Source organism: Podarcis gaigeae (assembly GCF_964106915.1).
Source record: "Podarcis gaigeae genome assembly, chromosome: 8".
Classification (NCBI taxonomy): Eukaryota; Metazoa; Chordata; class Lepidosauria; order Squamata; family Lacertidae; genus Podarcis; species Podarcis gaigeae.
The window spans coordinates 61,070,094-61,095,648 of record NC_139684.1 but is presented as its reverse complement, the minus strand read 5'-3'; the positions used below and the strand labels follow the sequence as shown (position 1 = coordinate 61,095,648).

General features: G+C 41.9%; 1 protein-coding gene across 2 annotated transcripts; it reads left to right on the top strand.

Annotated features, from left to right (window-relative positions):
• The first annotated feature begins 1,110 nt into the window (after positions 1–1,110).
• Positions 1,111–19,012, top strand: SFPQ (splicing factor proline and glutamine rich). Of its 2 annotated transcripts, none has more exons than XM_083751731.1 (12): positions 1,111–2,135; positions 4,249–4,437; positions 4,563–4,864; positions 4,980–5,075; positions 7,087–7,283; positions 7,994–8,078; positions 8,280–8,397; positions 8,645–8,693; positions 8,776–8,897; positions 17,017–17,064; positions 18,390–18,459; positions 18,922–19,012. In XM_083751731.1, the coding sequence occupies exons 1-10, from the start codon at positions 1,425–1,427 to the stop codon at positions 17,038–17,040; spliced, it is 1,893 nt and encodes a 630-aa protein (XP_083607857.1). In that variant the 5' UTR covers positions 1,111–1,424; the 3' UTR covers positions 17,041–17,064; positions 18,390–18,459; positions 18,922–19,012. The 2 variants fall into 2 exon arrangements, with proteins under 2 accessions (XP_083607857.1, XP_083607856.1); XM_083751730.1 differs by having other exon boundaries at positions 11,605–17,064.
• The last annotated feature ends 6,543 nt before the right edge of the window (positions 19,013–25,555 follow it).

The following is a 25,555-nucleotide window of genomic DNA, read 5'->3' as shown; positions in this document are numbered from 1 at the left end:
GCAATCAAGCAGGGGGAAATGCCTCCTGCTTAAGGTCAAAATTCCCACTAGTACAGGGTCAGAACTCACAAACGTTTTGAGGATGCTTAGTAATTGGTAGCGACCAGTGTTTTTTTCTAGAAAAATAGGTTCTGGTATTCACCATGAAGTTGTTACAGTAAGTGCCGCAATTTTTAACAACAACAAAAAAGAGGTGCTGGCACTGCGTACCATTGAGTATCCCCTTTTAAAAAAACCTCTGGTAGTGACCATGCTGGCGGTTTACTTTTGAGCAATGGGGCCTAGTAATTTCACAGCAGGCCTACAATACAAACTTTTGCATGGGTTTGTCAGTTTACTTCCTTCCCAAAGGACTCTGGATATTAAGATTTTGTGAAAGTGGCGAGCAACTGCAAATAAAATGGTTAACTTTAGAAAATATGATAAATGCTAAAATTTGCTCTTTTACGGTTTTTCTAGTCTTTTTTGCTATTAGCTCCCTTAATTTGAAGCATACAAATACAGTATGTTTTTCACCCAAATACAGAAGGGTTGTTGTGTAAGTTTGTTTCAAGCAAAAATGAGAGTCTTGTTGCATCCTAAATTGATTATGGCAGAAACTTTCCATCACATGCATGAGGTAGTACCTTAAACTGCGCACACATGGATTGGCATGCGGTGGGGAACTGCAAGCAGGAACAGCAGGTTGAGTGAAAAAGGACCATGGTAGCAGTTTGCTGCTGGACCCACTTTAGCTATACTGTATAGCAGTTTTAAGATTACTGTCATGACCACGATAACACAGCATTTATGGGAATACAGTATAATGGTATCAGTTGCACAGCTATTTATTATAAGATGCACGTAATAATGAAACTGGGTTAAACCCATAGCGAACCACGTGGCACCCGTAGCCTCCAGCTAGTCTGCAGCAAGGCTCTCTGGTATGCGCACAATCTGAACCTCTCTATTAGTTACATGTATTAGTAAGCCACGCCTTCTGCTGACCAAACGACCCAATCAAAGCAGAGAGAAGTTAACGGACGTTGACCGCTTTCTATCTACCAACTCAAATGCCTATTGTATAATTTCCCTGTCAATCTTTCTCGTATTGCGCCTCACTATTGGTTTAGCGAGTTGAATAGAGGGAGAAGCGGATTTTCCATCCGCCCTTTTTTCCTGAGAGGGAAACAACTTGACAAACTGATTGGTTAATGTCCCCATCAATCCGACCAGGGCGATTGTATATTGGATTGGCCGTGGCGGGGAGAAAGAGAGGCGGAGTTTGCGCTTGTACTGCGAGGCTATATAAAGGTGGGACAAAGGCGGCAGCGAGGCCGTTTTTACCTCAGCGCCTGTCGCCATTTTGATCTTGGTCGGACTCCGAGGAGGAGAAAAGAGTCGTGTCGCTGTACGGTACCACCCCAACCGCCACCATTTTTGCCATGTCGAGAGACCGTTTCCGTAGCCGTGGAGGCGGCTTCCATCGGCGCGGAGGCGGCGGAGGCCGAGGCGGCCTCCCGGGGAACCACGACTTCCGTTCGCCGCCGCCGGGCATGGCAGGCGGGATGGGCCAGTCCCGCGGGGGCCACCACCACATTGGCGGTGGTCTTGGAGGCCCCCCGAAGCCGGAGCCTGCCAAGCCACCCAGCTCGACCTCCACTCCGCCTTCCTCCGCGGCCTCCGTCTCCGTTTCCTCCAGCCCAGCAGCCGCGTCGCCTTCCGTGGGGCCCACCCAGAACCAGGTCGGCCAAGCGCCTCCGGCCTCTTCCTCCGCCCCCACTCCGAACTCGACCTCCGCTCCGGCTGCCTCCGCGGGGCTCCAGAGCGGCGGCCGAGGTGGGGATCAGCCGCCGTCTCAGCAGCAGTCTGCGCCGCCCAGCCAAAGTCCGGTCCAGGGGGGACCTAAAAAGGGTCCCGGTCAGTCCTCCGGAGGCGGCGGAGGACAAAGTGGCTTAAAGGGCGGGCCGGGAGGCCCCCAACAAGGAGGCGGCCCCAAGGGCGGAGGGCCCGGACAGCACCGCGGCGGCGGCGAGAGGCGCGGAGGACAAGGCCAGCATCAACACCAGCACCAGCACCCTTCGCAGCAACAGCACCAGCACTCGCAGCAGCAGCAACAGCAGGGTGCCGGCGGGGAGAAAATGTCCGATGCGGAGGTGGGTAATTTGTGGGCCCTTAAAAAGCCCTGTCATGAGAGGGATTTGGGACAAGATGGCGGCTCATACGACTCGCTATTCTCTCCTCGCCCTGTGCGGCGTTCCTCGGCGCCATTTTGATTGCTTGAGGTGCGCATGTGCTAGAGGTAGTAGTGTTCGGAGAGGCTCCGCGCGTTTGCTTCGGGGAGTGGGCGTGTCCATGAGTCGCTAAAACGGGTGGAGTCGTCAGTGGTGGGATTGAATAGGTGAAACTCCCTCAACTTAAATCTTGTGGTATCTTGGTTTTTTAAAAAATATGTCCACCGTTGTTCACATCTTGTCCCGAAGTTTACTTTGCCACAAAATTCTTATTCCAGATTTTGCATTCTGTCGTAGCAACAGCAATGGGAAATCTTGCTCTTTAAAGGTGGCGCTTTAAAGCTGTTAATGAAAATAAAGTGACTGGAAGTAGTTTACGGATCTTAAGATGGGGGGTGAGAGAGGACAGGCATTTAGCGCTACAATATACTTAACAAATGAAATGATTTGTTTTTTGAGAGAGGCAAATACCCATTGTGCCTATTGCAGTTTGACAGGGAGAACACTTTTGAGTGGAGTGGGAAATCATTAACGTCCCAAAGGCTGTGTAGAAGTGTGATGGGTGTGTGAGTAAAGAGCAAAGGAGAGCTTGCATTATGGTTGCTGATATTCTCTTACTAGTTCTTGAGAAATGTAGGCAGTTTAGCCCTACAGTGGTCTGGAATGCTTATTGTTGAGAGGAGTTTTGCTCCAGATGAGGGGCTGGCTGTACTGAGGCTGCTGTAGAAAAGGCAGGAATTTGGCTTGTCATAGAAGTCTTTCTGTACTTTAGGTATTTATTCTAGCCATGTATTGGTGAACTCTGAAGAATGGTATTAACAGGATTGTTTCAGTAAATGACATTTGAATGGACTGGAGCTTAAGTGCCTGTTTCTGTTTTGGAGGCGCTGTATTCACAGACTTGGGGATAGGGTGGGTTTGATGAGCTACAGTGGCCATAACGGGATAAAGCTAGTTTCCAAAGCAGGATTATATCACAGAATGCAGCATGGTATGACTCTGAAATGTAAGCATTGACTGTAGCACGCTATGCCACTGATAAAACTCCAATTTCTGTTCAGTGATAATTCTAGTGAGTGTACAGATCTTATGTTTAGTAGGGATAGTGTTCAATAAGGAAACTAATGCTCTTTTTGACAAATACTTTTTGTCATGATTCTAATTTGGAAAAAGTAATTCGGTCTAGAGGAGCATATTTTGGTAAGAATTTGGTATGACGGGTGGAAATCTTTGAGGTACTTTGGAAATTGCAATTGTCATAAAAAGACAGCATTGTGGCAGGCATCAATTAGAATATATTTCCTTTCCAAAAAAACGGACGTACTGGAATAGGAGTTATTGAGTAACATGTACACTGATTGATTGTGAAGCCTAGTAGAATGGGAATGGAAAATGACTAACCAAGTGGCTATAAAGCTGCTTGGTAGGGGTTTTTTTCCCGTCTAAGAGGAAAACTTGTTAATTTAAAAAATTGCAACCATTGGTTATGTAAGCAAGGTGATAGCTTGGGGTGGGGCAGAAGAGTAGAACTGATTATTACAGATCGGTGTGCTGGTCTGGAATTTTGACATGCATGTAGCAAGGCACTGGAAGTGTGCAGTTCTGTAAATGTACATAAGAAAGGAAAGGAGTTAAAAGTAACTTGATTGTCTTTTAGAGCAGACATGGGGAGTCTGGAACACACATACCCTGTTGTTACTGAACCCTGCACTTCCTATCAGCCCCACCTACTATGGCCAATATAGTCAGGGATGTTTTTTTATATGTAGTTATAGATATTTGCTATGTATGTTTTTTGATATTTTTGATGTACAACGCAACTAAAACATTGCTGAGAAGTGGTTTCTTAAGCCTTAAATGTAAGCAATAGGAGGTTATAGTTTAGCAAAATTTGGAGGGTGATACACATTAGCTACTGTTATTCTTGGGAGTAGGTTCGTATTTAGCTTAATATTTGCAGAGTTACCGTTATTCTGCATAGTTAGCAGTTCCTGCAAGCTTAGTAAATAAAGTGTGTCATTAATTGTATTTTTAGGGCTTTAAAGCCAATTTGTCGCTTCTGAGACGTCCGGGAGAGAAGACCTACACGCAGCGCTGTCGTCTCTTTGTTGGGAACTTGCCTGCTGACATAACAGAGGAGGAATTTAAGAGGTTATTTTCTAAATATGGTGAACCTGGTGAAGTCTTTATCAATAAAGGAAAAGGCTTTGGCTTTATTAAACTGGTTAGTGTCATTTCTATAAATTTTTCATATGTGTTATACATAATATATTATTGCTTAACGTTCTGCATAGTTTGAATGTTAAGAATTTAAAAGATGTAACATTATTGTTGTTAATCTATTCACAGGAATCCCGAGCTCTGGCTGAAATTGCAAAGGCTGAACTTGATGATACTCCCATGAGAGGACGGCAGCTTCGTGTGCGTTTTGCCACCCATGCTGCTGCTCTTTCTGTGCGTAATCTCTCCCCATATGTATCCAATGAATTGCTGGAGGAAGCATTTTCTCAGTTTGGCCCAATCGAAAGAGCTATTGTGATTGTAGATGATCGTGGCAGATCAACAGGAAAGGGCATTGTTGAATTTGCATCTAAGCCAGCTGCTCGGAAAGCATTTGAACGTTGCTCTGAAGGTGTCTTTCTTTTGACAACGTGAGTAAATGTAATAATTGATTGGAATTTGTGTGGTTATGGTAGTTTTTAATCCATTACATGCAACTTGAAATTTCCAGCAACTATTTAAAGTGTCTTTTGCTCTTACTTTTAGTACTCCAAGACCTGTTATTGTGGAGCCCCTTGAACAGTTGGATGATGAAGATGGTCTTCCAGAAAAGCTGGCTCAGAAAAATCCAATGTATCAAAAGTAAGCACATTTATCATTGATTTTACCATATTTTTTTAAAAAAACTCTGGTTATTTGGGGGTCTGTCAGTCATGCCTTCTCAGTGATGTGTTTTCTGAACCTAAAAAGCCTTGAGAAATTTCCCATTAAGCTAAATGGATAGAGATCTGATTTGACACATTCATTTGATTGTTAATTTTGCTTACTAAATGCACATCATATTACATTATGTATCTGAAAAGTTTTGTTAATAGCTAAAAGTAGTTGAAGTGACATATATTGGCTGAAATTCACTAAAATGCAATTAGTGTGATGCTGAAATTAAAACTTTATGTGGGATTACTCCAAGACATGGGAATTCAATAGCATACTTTACTCCAGAATTGGGAAATTCTGAGGCTCGGTGGGCCAAGTCTTGTCACAATCAATCCTGCACACCAAATTTGACAAGGTTTGTTGGATTTCAGACCTGTCAATCACATGATGTCACACAACATGAATGACAGACGGGCTGTCTTTCTTACCACCTGGCCAGTGCTGCAGGAGGGGCGAGCAACAGCAGCTGAAGGGGGAATGAAGACAATAAAAAGTTTTTGTTTTGTTTCTGCAATTCCCTCCTGTGGGAAACACAAGAAAGAAGCCTGCAGTTTACATACTTGCTTAGGCTGTCTGTGCAGATATATAGCCCATGCTGGTTAGCTGATGAGCAGGAGCCCTGGTTGGCGAATACTTAAGCAGTGCAATTCAGAATTTTACCCTGTCTTGCCATATATCGGCTGAAGTCAGCAGTGTTTGTCCATGGGACATTAAGGTTAAGAGGGAAAGGGCAATAAACCTGCTAGCACAACATAAATTTTGCTGCTTTGGGATAACAATTTGACACATTTTACATTTGGCTAGTATTGCGTATACCTTGAATTTTAAATACGTGATTTAATGCTGACAGGATTAGAGCCCAAATCAGAACCACTGAAAAATGAGAGAGGTATCAGTCAGTATGCTGAAGGGCATCCCAAGGTTTGCAGAAGTTTAAAAAATCAATTGCAAGCCCCAGCATCCTAATGAGAACAGAACTCAGTAACTACAGGATATTGGATTTATTAGAAAAGGAAACAGAAATTAGTGTGGCCTTGTTAGGAGACAAGGAAAACATCCAACATGTTACTTTAGATTCCACTTATCTATTTCAGTGGCTTATTAGACATGTTTTTGTCTTTAATTTTATTTTATGAAACAGCACCTTTATAAAAGTGGATAATTCTCTGCAGTACTTTTCCCATCCGATATTTCTGTTCATTTGCCCTAATCAGAAGAGTAACTGCAGTTTTTTTAGCTGGTCCTTTTTTCTATCATATATTAATGGTTCTCAGTAACTATAGTGATAGCAATCTAAAACTTCCTTTATGTCCTAATTTTAAGTTTCCATATGGATTTTCACTAGTCCTGAATTTCTCATTTCTTCTTGTTGCTGACCATTTTGGTAAATCAGCTCTACTGTCATTATTAACTGGATTTTTTTTTTTTAAAAAAAATAATTTTTATTAACAGGCCAATCATATCACATTATTCAAATCACATTGGTTCCAAATTATACAGCCAAATTTTAAATTTTTGGGGGGTACCCATATATCAAGCTCTGCACGAGTGCAAAATTCCGGATAAGTCCAGACATCACTTATTTTACTGCATTAATTAGTCAGTTCTATCCAGTTCGATCCGGATAGTCCTTTATTATTTTTCTTCATCTTGTTGTAGTCATACATTCCTTTCTTTGCAATCTGATGATTCTCACAAGCAGACTGAAAGCTGGCTTCTCTGTGGGTTTTATACTCTTCAGAAGCTATATCAGCTCAGGACAGCCTCTGTTCGACACCTCCGTAAACAAAATTAGTCTTCAATTTGTCTTTTGTTTTTCCAGGCAAGCCAAATAAATCAAATAGATCAGGGGGCTCTGTCAGGTCACACTTTCAATTCCGTACTCCTCTTTCCGACATTCCTGATTCTATTAACTGGATTTTCAATTGGTATCTAGGGAGAGAGAGACTCCTCCACGGTTTGCACAGCCTGGAAGTTTCGAATATGAATACTCTCAGCGATGGAAGTCTTTGGATGAAATGGAGAAACAACAGAGAGATCAGGTGGAGAAAAACATGAAAGATGCCAAGGACAAACTGGAAAGTGAAATGGAAGATGCATACCATGAGCATCAGGCAAATCTTTTGCGCCAAGGTATTGTGCCAGTCATTTATTGATTTTCCACATCTCCTCCCTAGACTCAGAGCGCTTGCAAAATTTGCCTGAAGAGCATTATCAGCGAAACTGAGGCCTTCTGAAGCTATGTGAGCTTTTCTGGGAAGAAGCATCTTCACCTATTGGTAAAAGGGTTCTGCAGAACCTTCTGGGTCCACTATTCCTACAGAGGCTAAATAAGCTCTGGTTCCTGCATTGCCGGGGTTGTGCTAGACTACTATTGGGGGATACCTTCCAACTCTATAGGGCTAGGATTCTGTGACCTACTATTGTATTCAAATATGTTATGCAGCGCAAAGTACATGATATCTTGCTGCAAGAGCTAACTGTAGAAATCTTTAAAGTACCTAAATCCCATTTACAAATGGAAGTGTAATTCTTGGAGAGGCACTGCAAGATGTGAATGTTGTCCACTTCAGACCACTGGCTGGAAGTAGTTAGGTCAGTGCCAATGCAGTGTTTGCCCCATATAGGTATATATGCCATCATAAATTTGAGAACAATGTGAGTTTAAGCAGGGGAACTAGACAGCTGGTTGTATTATGTGGGGGATAAAAATTTCACTGCTAAAATTTACTTTAGCTTAACTTCACACATGACTGCTTTTAAAAAAAAATCTGATTCTGTCTTGGAATGAGCAAGATGCTTATGTATGGTGAATTGGTGATAATGTTAAATCAAAATTTCAGATCTCATGAGGCGACAAGAAGAACTGAGGCGTATGGAAGAACTTCACAATCAAGAGATGCAAAAACGCAAAGAAATCCAGCTGAGGTAAAACTACTTTTTTGTTTCACGTCTTGGAGTGCTGTTTATCATGTTTGTTTCTTTAATTGTGTTCAGATTATCATTGACGTTGGCTCTTTCAGCAAAGTTTGACAGTTTCATGAAACTTAATAAGTACAGAGTTTTAAGTTTACAGAGATGCAGAATTTAGTGATATTCTGGAATCTAATGGATAATCTGAATTTTCAGACAGGAAGAAGAGCGCCGTAGGCGGGAGGAAGAGATGATGATCCGCCAACGTGAGATGGAAGAACAAATGAGAAGACAGAGAGAAGAAAGTTATAGTAGAATGGGTTACATGGACCCTGTAAGTTAGGGCTATGAGAATCCCAGTAATTGGTTGCCCAGGTGCTTGCACCTCATGTTTTGATCCCTAGGAGTTCGAAATACATTCTTGATTCTGTACTTGGAATTCTAAATTATTTATCCAGTTTCGCTGTCTATTTCAGCAATCTCATGAGACATAGTGCTATCTTACTCTGATTTGTGTACCAAGAATGCAAAGCATGAAGTGGTTTACTCTTTCCTAAAACTCTGTATTTTGCTTTTTGTAGAGGGAGAGGGACATGAGAATGGGAGGTACCAGCACAATGAACATGGGAGGTAAATAATTTTTCAGTTAAACCTTTCACACAAGAATGATTGTAATCTATCCTGCATATAACCACCTGGATGTCTTTTATAGATCCTTATGGTACATCTGCTCAGAAATTCCCACCTTTAGGAGGTGGTACTGGCCTTGGCTATGAAACCAGTCCTGGAGTTGGACAAGCATCTATGAGTGGCTCCATGATGGGAAGCGATATGGTAATGTATCCTGTGGCAGCTTGACTTCAATTCCAAACAAATTCCGTAGATGTGAAGCACCTCTTACCTGTTTTGATTCTAGGTGATCTGCATTTTGAGTTAGGCTTCCTTTTTCCAGAAGTGTGAATAGTGCAAAGCAAGGGGCTTGTTGGGCAATGAAAACTGAGCCATGTCTTTGTTTGGTATGGTGGGAGGTCTACTTAGACACTCCTGCTTCGGGTATTGCTCTAACAGTAGCTGGTTGGGTTTGGAGTTCTTTGGTTAAGCTTGGAAGGAATTCATCAAGTCATGTCTTTGGAAAAATTACAAGTTCTTGTTGTTAGCTTAATGAGCAGAAGTGGTCTGTCACTTTCTGAACTTGAGTTAACTGTGGGACATAAAAGTGATAGTGAAATACTTGTAAAATAGATGGAGGCACACTCTTCCAAGCCTAATTATAATCACTGCACCCTGTGAAACCCATACTTTTTACTACTTAATGCAGCTGATTAGTCACAGGTAGATAGTAGTGAGCAGTCAAATACAAACAGTATACCGTATTGTATTTGTTGGCTTCTGCCATAGCATGTGAACAAAGCAGTTCTTGCTCGGGGTAGGCAGGTTCTCATTGTACGGTACTTCTTGATTAAGTTGCTTGTTGATGCTTAAAGGACAATATATAATTCGGTCACGATGTTTAGATACTGCTTAAATTACCTTACTTAAGAGCCCTGTTGGATGACATCAAAGGTTTGTGGCCAATCAGATGCATCTGGATGACCACAAGGAAGGCATGAAGGCAGTAGCACTCTTTGAATTTGCTGCTCCCTAGCTAACTGGCATGTAGATTGCATAGTGCCTCTGAATTTGGAGGCTCTGTATAGCCATGGTGGACTAGTAGATATATTGATAGACTTTTCCTCCATGCATTATGCCTGTACTAGTACAGTAGGCCTTGTAAAAATATGCAGTCACACTATATGTGTGGTATGGTCTCTGGGCCTGCTTTGAATAACGTAATGGCATGGCAGCAGTGCTCATAACTGGTAAAAAATATATTCTGTAATCCAAGTGTAGTCAGTGCTGGTGTGGTGTACACATACACCTTAAGGGTATGCTCTAATCCATGATTTAAAATTCATGGCCAAGTGTGGGGACAAGATGAATGTGTGCATTACAGCTTTTCGCTCACTAAGATAAACTACTAGTACCTTGTGCCACTTTTTTTGTGGAAACAAACCCCCCCCCCCCCCAGGAAAACTAGTTCTTAAGATGGTGTCCTAGGAACTAAGTGACCTTGCAGTTTAAAGGATTAGTTTTAGGCTTCTATTGAAATCGTATAAACAGTGCATATGAAATACTCAAAAGTCTTGGAACTGGTGGTATTGGAAGAATGCTTGAAGTTCCAGAGGGCAGTGCTTTGCATGTAGCAATGTGCTGCCTTACCTGCTAATAAACTTTACAAGTAGTCATTCCTCACAGGATACGCTCATTCTTGGCCTTCGGGTATTTTAAAATAACCAGGAGGAAATTTTACTAAGGTTGCTTGTTTGCACACTAGGAATTCCAGACTCTTGGTGATTCCAAGATTGGATACCTATGCAAATCAGTGAAGGGCTCATGCATGTGATTTGTCATTAGTGATTTTTGTGGTTGGAGCGTTCTAGGTTTTGGTTTGTGGGATTACTGGGGAGAAAACTGGGTGTGTATATGAGCCTTTCACAAAATAAATCTGCATGTGTATCTGGTTAAAGGGATTCATACAGTTAGTTTTCAAAGGAGCCATGCTGAATGAATTGGCTTCTAGAAAGCCTTTTTTGTATGAAAGTAGTTCTAGGTTTAACGTCACAGGACTAAACATGAAATATTTGATCCATTTCACTCTACTTGGTGCCTAATACCTCAATAAAAGAAAATACAGCAGATAATTGGAAAGTTAACTGCTCTGCTTTATCCTTGTCTGAACTTTTGTGAATCCATGGGAAACCAATTGAAAGCGTTCAGTAACTGCAGAGTCATAGTGGACTTCTTGCTAAACCTCATGAGGTTATGGACCTCCATGGGGTTGTTTAGAGCAGCCAAACTACTTAAAAAGCAAAAGGCTGTGCAAACAGTTCATATTATTTTGTCTTGGGTAGGTAAATCTATCATTAGGCTCATGTTATTCCTTGTTCTTCATTGGTGTCTTAACAACTTTTGCTCTCAGATTTCTGCATTTTCAGTAAGCAGACTGTAGTCTTGAGCCATGACAAAAAGAATGGTCTCATACTCTTAAACTGGTGAGTAGTCATCTGCTTTACATAAGATGACTCCTTTTGGGAGCTGAACTTGGCCTATGGCTAGGCTTACTTTGGGCCTTGTCGACTGACAACTTTGTGCTGCAGTACAGATGAGCAAAGTAATTGTGGCAGACTCCCAGAACGCTCTTTTTGAGACGAATTCTTAGATCAAGCCTATACTAATGATTACATTTTTAGCACTTCAGGGAGATCTTTTTGCTGAAGCAGGCATTTGAGAATGGATCAAGTTGGGAACATACCTCAAGGCATGTATTAAATTAAACTAATTATTAAATTACCCTTTTTTCCTTTCTATGTTCCCGGTACCCTGTGGATCGGCTCAATGGTGATTGTATCGACGAACGTTGACTACGGAACCTTCTAAAATATATACTTAAAACACATGGACATCAACTACATATAATGAACTCTTTAATATGTTCTAATAGCGCCCAGAGCGATTTGGGCAGGGAGGTGCGGGGCCTGTAGGTGGCCAGGGCCCTAGAGGAATGGGGCCTGGAACTCCAGCAGCTTATGGGAGAGGGAGAGAAGAATATGAAGGCCCAAACAAAAAACCCCGATTTTAGATGTGACTTGTAGATTTTCATTCCAGTTTGTTTCGTTTGTCTTGTTTAGACACTACTTTTTTTTTAATTCTTGCATTTTAGTAAGAAAGCTATGTTTTTATGGATGTTAGAAACTTAATGACCTAGAATTTGTAAGTGGTCTGGGCAAGAAAAATATAATTATGTAATGCAGTGTTCAAAACCTAGCTTTTTTGATGTATAACGTCCCTACCTTGATGGCAGTGTACGGTGTGCCATTTGAATTCCCAAGTGTAAACTTTTTTTACTGTGCTAAAATAAATAGATTAAATGTAGCAATGGTTTTTATATCGTAAACGTTATCCTTCTTGGATCCAAGTATACAGAGCAAAGATGCTGCACCTTCCATTGTGCATACATTGTTTGAAATCTAATTTGGTGTCTGGCACAACATGACCTGGGTGCTGCTTTGCTGTAAAATGTCTTAATTGAGCTACTGATCTATCAATATGCAAAGAGACCTAATTAGATCAGTATGAAATAACTTAAGAGGTGGACTCACCTTGAAAATACACCTCTACCAAAGTTGCAATGCAGTTAGTGTTAAGGGATTTAAAGGCTTTAATTGCCCTGCAGTTAAGGAAGCACAGGCAATCTGATGCAGATACACAAAACTTAGACTTAGTCTTGAGTAAGATGGTCGGAAAAGGGAAGTGTGTTGGCAGACATTTGGTAGTATTTGCTGCTGAGTATCTTAAAAGCACCTCCCATTTCAGGTTTCATAACATGGCTTGTATTGAACGTCTGTCTGAACTTCTTTTAAAGGATTGTTCAGTGAGACATGCCCCCAACATGTTCAGTGTTATAAGACCTGGCTGCCCTATTTTACTGTTAATGTTTACTCAGAATGCTTAGAAAACACTCAGGATGGGAGGGTACTTGTATTTTATAACTCTTCTCGTTTGTGAACTGGAGTACAGAAATGAAAGTATCCTTTGTCACTTTGGGGTTAATAATGCATAGTATCCTGCACTGTAGTAAATTTCCAGACAAACCTGATGCTTGAGGTTCTAAATATTAAAATTTGGAAGTTTTGAACCTCAGGCCACACTATACATTTGGTGTTAAATCTAGTAGGGTGGTTGAATCTTTCATCCTTAACTTATTAAAAGACATGAATGAATTCAAGGTGTCCTGGACTCCATACCCTGATGGCGCCTAAAATGCTGGGAGCAGTGTTTCCCAGTTCAAAAAATACTGTGGTTGATGAAATGAAGATCAACCTGATTGGTTGGACCATTCTCTGCATCTTATTCTGGATGTCTATTCAACAATTGACTATTACAGCTTTTAATCCTTCAAATGTGTTACTCTGTTTTGGCAATAACGGGCTATCTGTAATGTGTTTGCAACAGGAGCAGATAAACCTTGGTGCCATCAATTATTACATCTTGATCATACAAACTATTAGCACAAAGCTCTGTGCTATTCAACATTTTAAATGCAAGAATGCTGGGAAATGGTGGTTAAGGCTGCTAGATGTTGTTTAGTGTTTCAGTTGGATTGAGCTACATTTCCACAACCTTTCAGGAAGTTAGATCCAAAACCAGCTGCTATAGGAACAGTAGGGAAATGTTTAACTTGCAGTTCTTGAGCTGGATACCTGTGTAGAGAAACCCTTGTATACAGGTCAGTGAAACGTAAAAGTTCAGCTTCATTGTCATTTGATATTAGGGGCTCAGTCACCTGCAGGTCATTTTCTGAAAGGGTGTTCATGTGACACCCACTGGAAGAAACTCAGATTGACAGTGGTGGGGTCTCTGGACGTGGACACTAATTTTCAGTTTATTTTTCAGATTACATGCCATTTTTCCTTAGGATGCTGGCACATACCCTAAACCATGCTCTTTTCTAGTACTGTAATCTTGAAGAGTGAAGGAGGCTGATGGTCCCATTACCTTCCTAAGGTTCATTTCTTGTTTCATTCTGTCTAAATCTAGGCTGATGTTAAATCTGGACAGATATAGTGAGCTGCAGTTTATTCTTTTACCTTACCTGGCAAGTCTTGACAACTGCACATTTAAATACCTGTATAGTAGTTTGACTTCAAAGCATATTAAGCAGGACCCCAAGTACCAGCAAATTAATTGATTCTGAGTTCTCATTGAATTGGGTGTTCTATTTAGTTTTTATCTATTTAAAAATGTGTTTTAAACACTTCTTTGGGCTTACATGCAGGTCCTTTTTGAGCAGAAGAGTGACTGTTAAACTTCTGCATGCCCACTATGCTTTCAGTCAACAAAAGGGCCTCTGTACAAATTCTTCTATCTTCCCATGTTCTTATACCCCTAGCATGCTATAACCACATCCTTGCCAGTTATAATGAAAAACTGAATTTATGTTTCTGTGCGTATTTTGTGGTATCTGCTTTTTTTAAAACAACCTCTTGGCATCTCCTGGGCAACCACTTGTGGCAGCATGCTTTTTTCTGGAGTTTGAGACTGCAATATGACACTGTTTAAAAAGTAGTGGCCTGCTACATAACAGCACTTAGTCAGCATTTTCGCAGTGCATAACTGTGAGGAACGTAGTACCACAAGTGGACATTAGGACCTGGAAGTAGTATTCCTGCTTGCTCCGAGATTCTCTTTGTCGCCTGCATACAGGTAGGTAAAAAGCACTATAATCTAACTTGGTGACTTTCTGTGTAATCTTGCTGTGGGGTTACTCTGGCATCACACTTCTGACCATGGGATTTCAGTGCAGCACTACTCATACTGTATGATGCTTAGATTTGAGGCCTAACCTGCAATCAGCATTAGGCAAGCTAACCGTGATGCTGAGATGTGTGCCTCAGACCCGTGATTCCTTCGTGCATATGACTTTTTTCCATCTTTACTGTGTACCAAAAAGATTCTTAGAGATCAATGGGGATGGGAAAGGGAGTACAACTTGTAAATATCTACTCAAGGTCCTGTTTGTTGCTCATAGGAATAAGTACTCTTAATACATTTTACACTTTCATGGCAAAATCCACATTTCAGCCCTTTATTGGCTAGAAAGCTATATATTCATATGTAACTTGCCCTGGTTGCTGGTTGGGGAGGGGTGTTTTGTAACTTTAGTGGTTAGTTATGTAATGTGTTTGGGTGGCTGTGGAATAATGGCTGTGGAATTTGTTCAAATGATACCCTGAAAAATCGAGAACTCCCACTTCTCATGTTCCATATACATCTTACCAAAAAGGTGTAGTTTCTTCTGTTTCATTGATGGTGAAAATACATAATGGGGTTACATACCTAACATGTATTACCCTCCAGGTCTGTTGGCTTTGTTTGCTAGGTAGTTCAATATTCTGTGTCTTAAAAAGTGTTTCCATCTGATCTGGCACAAGAATTAGAAATATTTTACTTTGGGCTGAACTGTGCTTCTGTCAAACGTAGGTACTGTATTTCAAGGACTTTAATAATTGAGCAGGATTCATTAATGAATCTTGCATATAGCAGCAGCAGTCTCAGACTGGATAAACATGTCTTCTGTACTTTTAACAGTTTGCCACCGAAAAGTGTGTGTGAAATACTGGTATGAGCAGCATATGCATTGTGCAACTAATTCCGCCCAAACTTAAGCTAGATCTCCAAAGTCTAGTGATAATAGTTCCACTAGGAATGCAATAAAACAACTGCAATAGTTGGATTGCAAATATGTACCAGCCACAGTACTCTGTTTTGACCAGTATGCCCAGGGTTTACTTGGTGTGGGATGATAACCAGTAAGTGTGGATCTCTGCATAATTGGGTTTAATAGTTATTTCTCACTTAGACCAGATGAATTGGAATAAGGCTGTGGGGTACATACTTAAATGCAGTGACAAACAGAAATACAGTACATATCCTAGGCGGTAACTCGTCTGCTGAAAATACCACTTTGTCAGAGTGGCATGATAAATAACAAAGTGCTTGCATTGTATTCCATTTTTAAACTCTTCATTCTGGTCTTTGAATACTTTGGATTTCTTACAAAAACTGACTTAAGAGCTCAGAAGTGTGGTGCCAGAATACATTATGCGTAATCTGCTAGGCGGTTCCGATTACTGGTGCTGTCAGGAGAGAAGCACTTCATAACCTTGTGGGGGAGGGAGGCTTTACTATACTGAGTGTGCAAAGCTTTTATTGGCTGCAGTCCCTCCCTGATAGCTCAACAGATGTTTGAGGATAGTTCGGCATTCAAACAATATCTGCTAATGATCTCCAGCTAATCAGGAAGGCCTATAGTCACTCATTCTAAATGGAGCCCAATATGAAGAGATTGTGCTTTTTTAGGTTTGTTTGGACCATTGGTTGTTTTCCACCATCACAGCTAGCAAGGTTGGAATCAACAGGTCAGTTGCAGATCTGCCTTTATGCCACTCACTGGGGTTAAGCAAATGCTGTGAGGGTGGTGGGATTGGGAGGGGGAGGAGAAAAGGGAGACCTTTCCCACTGGATTGTTGCATTAGCATGTGCCTATGAAAACCCATGGTGGTGTATATAAATTCCCCTCAGACAAAACTTGCATTTAATCCCTGTACAATGTGAGATGTGGGAACGGATGACGGAAATAGCTAGTGATTGAAAAGAACATAAATTTGTGTTGCTCTATCCTAAAATGTGTGTTCCTTCCATTTTGCAAAAGTACTAAGCTAAGATGTGGACTTGAGGAAACTGGCACATTGGCTGGCTGGCAGTGTCTCTTACCTCTTAAAGGGCTGTTTTAAGAGTTAGTTACAGGTGGAAAGGTTGTCTTTTCACTCGCTATATGCCCTTAATGAGACTGAAAAGGGACTTGGGGGGAATAGAGGGACAACTGCAGAAAAAAAGCTAGAAAGATTGATAAACAAATTCCAATTTCTGTTGTGAAGATTTCAGGAGACATTTAGACTGGCCTTCCTTTAGTTCAAAGGACTATTTGCTTCGGGGTTGGGGGTGTATGGCAACAATTCAGAAAAGCAACCACATAGTTGAATGCAATGGCTTTGCATCTGCACGTAAGGGGTAACGTACCTCTGGCTGCATATCCTTATGCTTAGGTTGGCAGTTGGGATTTAATTCATTCAGACTAGTTGTGTTTGTTCACTATAATGTGTTTCAATATTTGAAATAAAGCATTCAGCTTCTACTTGTGCCCCATGCTACTTCCCAACAACTGAATATTGATAGAATTTGTAATTTCCCCTCCATTTACTATTCCATACATTTTATGTTTAAACTTAAAACTTTGTTTTCAGAAACTCTGCAGTCTGTATTCCCTTAGTAACTTCCGTTCTTATCCTTATAGGTGAAGGCAATACCAGCTGGGTGAAACCAGAGTGCTTCTGCGTATGAGGTAAGACTCAAATGAATGCATTTTCCTGTGACCAGGTGCTAAACACTTGGGGATAGGGGCTGTTGGTTGCTGAGATCAGACTTAAATGTTAACAATGATTAAGGGTTATTTGAGAGCATCTCCATCATCTGTCTACCCTTAAAATGGAGGAATCTGCCTATGCAGTCCTGCACCTTCTTTCACCTGCACCATGGGCTGCAGGATCCTGCCACTTAGCTGATTTCCACTGTGTGTTGTGGAGGTTTGACCTTTACTTTTGGTATAAGCAAATGGATGGGGTCACAGAAAGAAAAGGTGTTTCTGCCTGCTTTTGCTTTGACTGCCCACTGCTGGTATGTAGCCCCCAACCATTTCCTCTGAGGAAAAATGCAGCCCTTTATTTGAAGGGTGTCTACCCAATATACCTTATGTAATCTTTATCCTTCCTGTTGCGCTATCTTGTTTCTTTCTTCTGACTTTGTCATTGGCTAGCAACACTAGAGGTAGCAGCCGAAGAGGTAGCAAGTTTCTGTCTATTGTTTGGTGCAATTTATGTACTATGTACTTGGTGGTGTATGGTACAGAATACTAGCTCTGGGTTTTTTTCTTCACTTGATAAGGGCAAGCCTATTTTCTTAAACCGATCAGCTATGGTTTCAAATTAACAAATGTACAGTGATGTCTGTGGTGTTTATTCAGAAGTAAGCCTTATTGTGCTAAGTGAGACTTTCAAACTTAAATGATTTGCCATCTATCAGAAAATTTGTAGCATTAAATACGGAGTGGAAAAGTAGCTTTTAGCCGTGCATTTGGAAATGGCTACTTGGTTGGCATTTTATGTTTGTAAGTCCGCAAATCAAGACACAGGTTGATCATGATTTTAGAATTATTATCATGTATCACTTAAGAAATATCCTGTAAGGGAGTCTCCTGTGTTATATTGGTTCAGGGAGGTAAGCAAGAAATTCTAATTGTTAGCTGTGGCAACCCCCCCCCCCCCAAGCTATATACTAGCAAAGATCAGGAAATTCTCGCTTGATGCTAAGGTTACCTAAGGTATAAGTGGTAGATCTTTATTCTGTGACTTCCTTTGATTTCATTAATTGTCCAATATTGAATGTTAATACTACAATGAATTGATAACTAAAATTCATTGTATTGGAAGCATTTTCTTTCGAGTTAGAAGTGTAAAGAGCCGAGAGTCCCTTGCCTAAAGAAGTGAAGTTTATCCCACCGTTAGCCAGTACCAAATTACCCTTAACGTACCTTCAGTGAAAAGCTTTGAATAATGCCTATTTGGATTTTTTCTTAAGTCATGTAGTAATTCAAACTTAACTTTTTTACAGTAAGCATTAGCCAGTAGGTCCCAGCACGATTGAATGAAGGAGAATGGAAAACCATAACTATGCTATAGAGGTATGTAGTAGAATAGCTGCATATTAAACTTTAGGACATTTTTACCGTAATAATTTGTTTTTGTAAGCAGCCATTTTCTAAATGCATACTTGGCATTACAGGACAAATGTGTTAGAAGGAAGAAAATTGCTTATGTGTAAGTTAATACTGATTCAAAACTATGCATGTGAAAATGCTGATAAGCATACAAACGATGCTACTCAAGTAGAAACATCCTTCTGGACAGTGCTGCAGTCCTGTTACTCTGGAGGGGAAAATAGAGAGGTTCAGAATCTGGTAATGTAGCTAAAATGTATGTTTCTCTTAATATACTTGCTGTGTTAATTTGTATCTGATACGCCAGGTTCTGATTTAATATTAATAATAGCATCACTGATGTTTAGCTGTTAAAACTTTGCTCTTGTTTAAGCTGTTGAATGCATACTGTTTCCTAGTGCTAAGATTCTAACTTTTATTCCGCAGGAGAAAGAAGCTGTTCCTGCATTTCGAAGGAAAGTGTACAGGGCTTCAGTTGCAGTCTCTTAAATTTTCAATAAATTATTCAAACTTTGAAGTGTGATTACTCTCCTTTATAAAAAGTTCATGCAGTGCTCTAATATAGTTTGAACTCCTTGAAAAAATTGAAGTTCATGCAGTGCTCTAATATAATTTGAACTCCTCTGGAAAAAAATTGATTCTTGTTTATCAAGGTTTAGAAGTGCTAAACTTGAGTTATGTACTTTAAGTGAAAATCTGCTTCTAGAAGGCTGAGTAGGACATGCTTAGGATTGTACTAGTAGAGGAAGTCCCACTGAATTGATTTGCAAAATGCTACAGCATGGTTACCAACAAGAGTGTGATAGCCCATCAACATACTACAACTGGATGCCTATTTGTTACTAGGCCAGGTTCAAAGTTTTACAATTGATATATAGATTGGGAACAGTTTACTTAAGGGATTGCCTTGCCCCATACGTCACAAAGGGATTGCCTTGCCCCATACCTTTGGTGTCAATAAGACACCAGGGAGGCACACTGCTATATTGTGCTAGACACTTGCTGAAAACTTTATTTCAGCAAGTCCGCCTCCTTCAACAGTCATGCTGCACATCCCCCCCCCCCAGAAACTTGGGAATTGTTAAGGGTGCTGAGAGGTGCTATTAGACCCCTTACAGAGCTACAGCTTAGCACCCTTGACAAGCTACAGTTTGCAGGTTTCTTTGGGGGAAATTAGGACTCTTAAATGTGCTCCTATATCCACACTGACTAGAGACTCATCACACCCATGTCATACATTTAAAAGGGCTTGGATCCATATCCATATCCATAAAGACAGAACATTGTGGAAACTGAACTACTGTGAATCAGTTTGGATCCAGGTCTCTGGAACCTCTTGCACTTCTAAGTTACATATACTCTTTCAGGAAGAACTGATTGCCAGCTCTGTGCAAATGGGGTCTCCTGTGAGCCTAAATGCAGCAAGATTGATGTTATGGAAGCAAAGCAATTAAAATAATTTCCCCATTGTTGTTGCATGTGAGGAGACCATTCCTGTGAGCTGTTACTGGCATGGGTTGACAGTAGTGCTTGCACCAAGAAACAAAATTTTGGTTTGAAATTTTGCCCGTACTCTTAACATTTAGGAAATTCCTCATACAACCCTTCACCCATCTGCTCATTAAAGAATAGTGGGAGACTACTTTGTACAGTGGAGATTCTCCCAATACCATAACATTCAAGTTGACTTAAGAGGATGTGTTTCGGTGCAGCAGGGATAGCCTCATGCTCTGGTGACTGGCTGTCCTGAAATACTGTGATGTATTATATGGGGCTGCCCTTAAAGATGGTTTAGAGGCTGCAGGTAATGCAGAATGCATCTCCTATGCTACTGCATCCTATGCTATTCCTATGCATCAGGACATCCTGATGAGACCATAAGTCACTGGCCCTGAGAGGACTACATTGGCTGCCAGTGAGATTCTGAGCCAAAATCAAGGTGTTAGTGCTAGCAGATAAAGCCCTAAATCAGGCATAGGCAAACTGGGCCTGGATGTTCTGGGACTACAACTCCCATCATCCCTAGCTAACAGGATCAGTGGTCAGGGGTGATGGGAACTGTGCCCTAAATCCAAGTACCTGAAAAGTATTTTCTTCAGTATCAACCATCTCGGACCCTACAATTGGCAGGTTGGGCCTTTGTCCTGGTGCCACAAGCGGGGGCTGCTTGGTTGGTGTTGACCTGTGATGGGGCCTATTCACTGGTGGTTCATTATTTGTGGATTGCACCTAGTATAGGGTAGTCCAACTTTTTGTATCAAGTGGGCCACAAGAATACTTGGGTGCAGAACCCACACGCTGCACACTGCAGGGGGTGGGGTGGGGGAGTATGGCCAAGATTTGATGCCTCCCCCAAGCCCTCGCATCAAGGCTCTGGTAGGGTCCTAGAGCCCTGTGTCTTTCCCAAAGCTGGGAAAGCACTAACTCGGCTTTCAGAAGGTGGGACTGTAGGACAGTCAGCACTTACGCCTCCGTCTCAAAGCCCAGCACCTCACCAGGCTTTGGAAAAGGCAGCAACGGGTTACCACAAATGGCATTGGGGTGTATGCAGCCCTTGGAGATGTGTGTTTGATCATCCTGTCTTAGTGAGATGCACCTTTGAAAACACCTCTTTATCCAGGCATTTTATGACTAAATAACCATGTTCCTGGCAGCTCTTGAGTTTTTGGACGAAATGTTTTCAATTCTCTACAGTGTTTTAACACTTAAATTTTTTAAAATTAAGAATATGTTTTTATAATGCACTTAAATACATTGTGGATGTACCGGTATTTGCCATTCTGGATACAATTTTTAGCTAATGTGTTCATCTTTTAAATTACGAAATATCAACAGAAAAACAGAACTTTTCAGGCTGTGTTTATTGAATTAGTCCCACAGCATCCCCTTTGTTTTTATGAAAGCCCATTTTTAAAGTTTTTCTTTTGGGAAAGTTAAGCAAATTCCTAATAATATGGGTTGGTTTGCTGATGTATTCTATTCCTGAAGGCCATCAAAACACTGAGCCCCTTCCTTACGCTTTGATATTTTTGTGCAAACTGTGAGGCTCTTCCACTTCCATTCATGTTAGACTATTTTCTGTTAGTGCCGCAGCCATTTCTCTAGGAGGAAAGGGCTCCTGTTACAAAGCCTGTCGGCAAAATTAACCCCGCACTGTTGCTCATAAATACTGCATAGAGTTCAAGTTTTGAATTATTGATCGTCAAACTTGGATCCGATGGAAACAAAGAGGAAAAAGCAGCTGGGGGTCATTCATAAATAAGACTGCAGTTGCCCTCATCATTAAGGAGCCTAACCTGTCTGGTAGCGGTAATGAAGAGAGACTACAGTGCTGATATTGTTTTTGTGGGCACAGGGAGGGCTCCACTGATTCCATGCCTACCTACACGCTTTTCCCATCTTGGTAGTTACCAACCTGGCAGCTGGAAGTTAATGGAGAAATGCAGCCGACTCCTTCCTCAGGTGAGTTTTCTTCTCTTACTGCTCTTCTGCCTTCTGAGAAGCCTTGAAGTATAGCTATACATTTCCATTTTATAAAATGAGGAACTTTGGCTTTGCCTGCTATGTAAGTGGGTGGTGGTAAATCAAGAGACAAGTTTCAAGGTAAAAAAGTTGTCACAAGAAATTATGATGCAGCAGTATGGAATCAACGGTTGAGGACGTGTCCCAGGGTTTTGGCACGCTGCAGCGCCACTGAATTATAAATTTAAGCCATTCAAAATAAAATTGTCTATAACTTGATTCTCTTGGAATCTTAACGTGATCATGGAATACAGTGGTACCTCGGGTTACATACGCTTCAGGTTACAGACTCTGCTAATCCAGAAATAGTGCTTCAGGTTAAGAACTTTGCTTCTGGATGAGAACAGAAGTCGTTCTCCAGCGGCACGGCAGCAGCAGGAGGCCCTATAAGCTAAAGTGGTGCTTCGGGTTAAGAACAGTTTCAGGTTAAGAATGGACCTCCGGAACGAAATAAGTACTTAACCCGAGGTACCACTGTACTAATGTATAGTAGCTCCTACAACAAAAAAACCCTGGTGAGTCTTTGCTTTGGGAAAACTTGCAGGTAGCTGAACAGAAAACAAGTTCAGTAAGCAAAGCACCTGCCTTGTGTCCTTTAGCCCTAGTTTCTCATTTGCCTGCTCCCCACAGTACTGCTGCTTCTCAAATCTAAATTTCAGAGCAATATGTCTATGTGACATTCAGGTGGAGCAAATGCATTGCCAGTAGGGATGTCTGGTTCAATACTCTGCCCCAGTTTCTGGAGGATAAGTTGTGTGAAAGGTATTTTAGAGAAGGGGTAAACAACTGGTGGAAGACACTCAACACCCATCATTCCTAACCCTTGGCTATGCTGCCTTAGGCTGATGGGAGTCCAACAGCATCAGGAGGGCACTGTGTTGACAATCCCTGCTTCAGAGGAACCAGTGGTTTGGCTTTGTATAAGACAAAGTTTATGGGATTGGTGTAAAACATTGCCAGTTGTTTCCAACCAGTGTTAGAAACTGAGATATGAAAGCTAGGCACTAAATGGCCTCTTAAACCTAGGTTATGGGCACAAAAATGGAATGTCTAGGCACACTTTTTTAAATAACAAGAATACAAAGCTGCAAAGTGAAGGAACTGCTCTTCCCCTCCCACCTGCCTAATATTCTTAAGAGGGTCTCTTCTCCACTTTTCAGAGAGTAGCTAGAAGTGGGGAAGCAGAAAAACATCCTCCTTTCCTTCCATTCTGCAGTTTTAATCTGAAATCTTAGGTGCAATACTGCGCCCAGAGCTCAGAAACTACTTGCGCTAATGAAATTCCCTGTTGCAAAATGCGCCTAGAACAATGGGATTTTTGAACACTGCTTCCAACAATCCAAACATTGAGATTTCTTTTTAATTAACCAGAACAGGTACAAAGGCTGGAAGAATGTAAAACTGCCCTTCCTAGAGCTTCCTGCTGGACCAGTTCAGCCAAAAGGTGTTGGAATTCTGAACAACCTCTCTTCTACTAGGAGGCCAGGCAGCTGCCTGAAGCAAAAATGCACCTATCTTCACTTTACCAGCCCTGTTCAGCTTGCTGTGAAGCCCTCTCCCTGCAAAGCTAGGTGTGATCTTCTGCCAGGATCTCGCAGGTTGGCTGCTCGCTCCACAATGCAGGACTTAATGGTTAGTGGGATGACCTGCATATCATCATCATCTAGAGCAAACTCATCTTTGCTGCCCCAGATTACAAGACCAAAGACAGAGATCCATGTTTATGTCCCCAGTGGCAAAGTGTGTCCTGATGTTGAGTCACTGGATGAAGGTTTCTTGGAAGAGATGGACAATAAACCCAAATGATCTCGGCATGCAGGATTCCAATTCCTGAAAAACATTCAACCTATAGCTAGCTGGGAATGGAGGGTGGGGGTTTGGAGGAATCTACTTTCTAGTGTGGTAGCAGAGTGGGTGTCAAGAGCAGGTCAGCAATAACTCACATGGTGCCAGTGAAGTTAACTATTCAAGGTAATCAGCTCAGAAGGCCGGGTCTAGTGAGCACAGTAACTCATCCTAGTAGATCTTGCACTTATGGGGCAGTTGTGGGGACTGAAGGTCCTTTCCCACAGCTCTTTGTCTCCTCCTCTGGTTTCTTCCCAAATGGGGTGAGGTTCTTGATTGTCTTTGCACTCTTGAAATATAAAAACATAATAAAACATTAGACATTAAAAAGCTTCCCTTTACAGGAATTTCTATGGCAGGGTGGTTTCTCTTTGCACTAACACTGCCCTCTCCCAGTGGCAGAGGAAGCCGCTCAGGTGGCTGTGGCGGTGTGAGCTGCCCATGGGGGTGGGGCGCACCATGGGCCTCCGGAATCTGCCTGCCTCCTCCTACTCAGTTGCCCTACAGCTGGGGGGGAGGTAGCGGGCGGACCATTTGGGCAGCATGGAGCCTGCGCGCGGCGAAGCCACCATCTCTCCCAGGAGAGACACGTGGCTCGGGTGCTCTGCAGGCCCTGTGATGAGTGCTGCCTGGCATTTTGCCACCCCCTCAGTGGTGACACCTGGGTTGGTCTGCACACCCCACACCCCCTTCCCCTGCCCCATCCCTCTCCACCCTGTCAAGCAAGAGACATTATCAAAGATCAAGGACGCATACCTGCAAAGCTTTAGAAGAGGATTGGGCAAATTCATGGGGGAGGTAGAGGCCATTTATGGATGGCTATTAGCCATCCACAACCGCTGCCAGTAACGCTTCTGAACACCGGTTGCTGGAGACCACAAGAGGGGATTGCGCTCATGTGCTTAGCATGAGATTTTTCTGCAGGCACCTGGCTGGCCACTGTGATAACTAGATGGGCCATTGGCCTTAGCCAGCAACCTCTTACGTTCTTAGTGTCTTTTCCTCATCACCAAACAAATTATTTCCAGCGATTAGGGAAAGCCACTATGCAGGTTCTCAGAACCTCCTTCTTTGGTATTGCACCTATTCTGATCTCGAGACCTGATGAGTCCTAAGCTTGCCACCTGAAACACGATGGCCAGGCCTTCACTGCCTGTGGAAGACCCCACCTGCAACCCCCCACATAAGTACAAAATACATTTCTAGCACAAAACCTGCTTATTTGCCAAGGCATTTCAAGCAGTTGGTGATTGCTCTGTTGTTTTACTGCCTCTTTTAATTTGGTTTTGATGAATAACAATAATTTGTGTTTATTTTGCGACGCGTTACATTGTTTGCATCCTACCATGTATTAATTAGGGGTGATATTACATAAAAAATGTATATTTAAAGAGTCGAACCAGCGCAGAACTGGTTTGGACACAACATTCCGCTTTACAACATTAAAATACTATCTGTAGGTGGTCTTGATTTATGATCAATTTTCTCCCTAAGCATCGTTCTTCGAAGAGGAGAAATCCTTAAATAGTTGAGAGCAGGCAGCAGCGACCATCGGCTTTTAATCAAGCTCTCTGCACATGCTTAGGGACACCCTCGCCCGTTCAAAGGTGCCAGGCCGTTATCACACCGCCTATTTACTTGCAGCCGCCTGCTCAGCAAAAGGCAGCGCCCTCATCTTTCACCCAACTCTGTC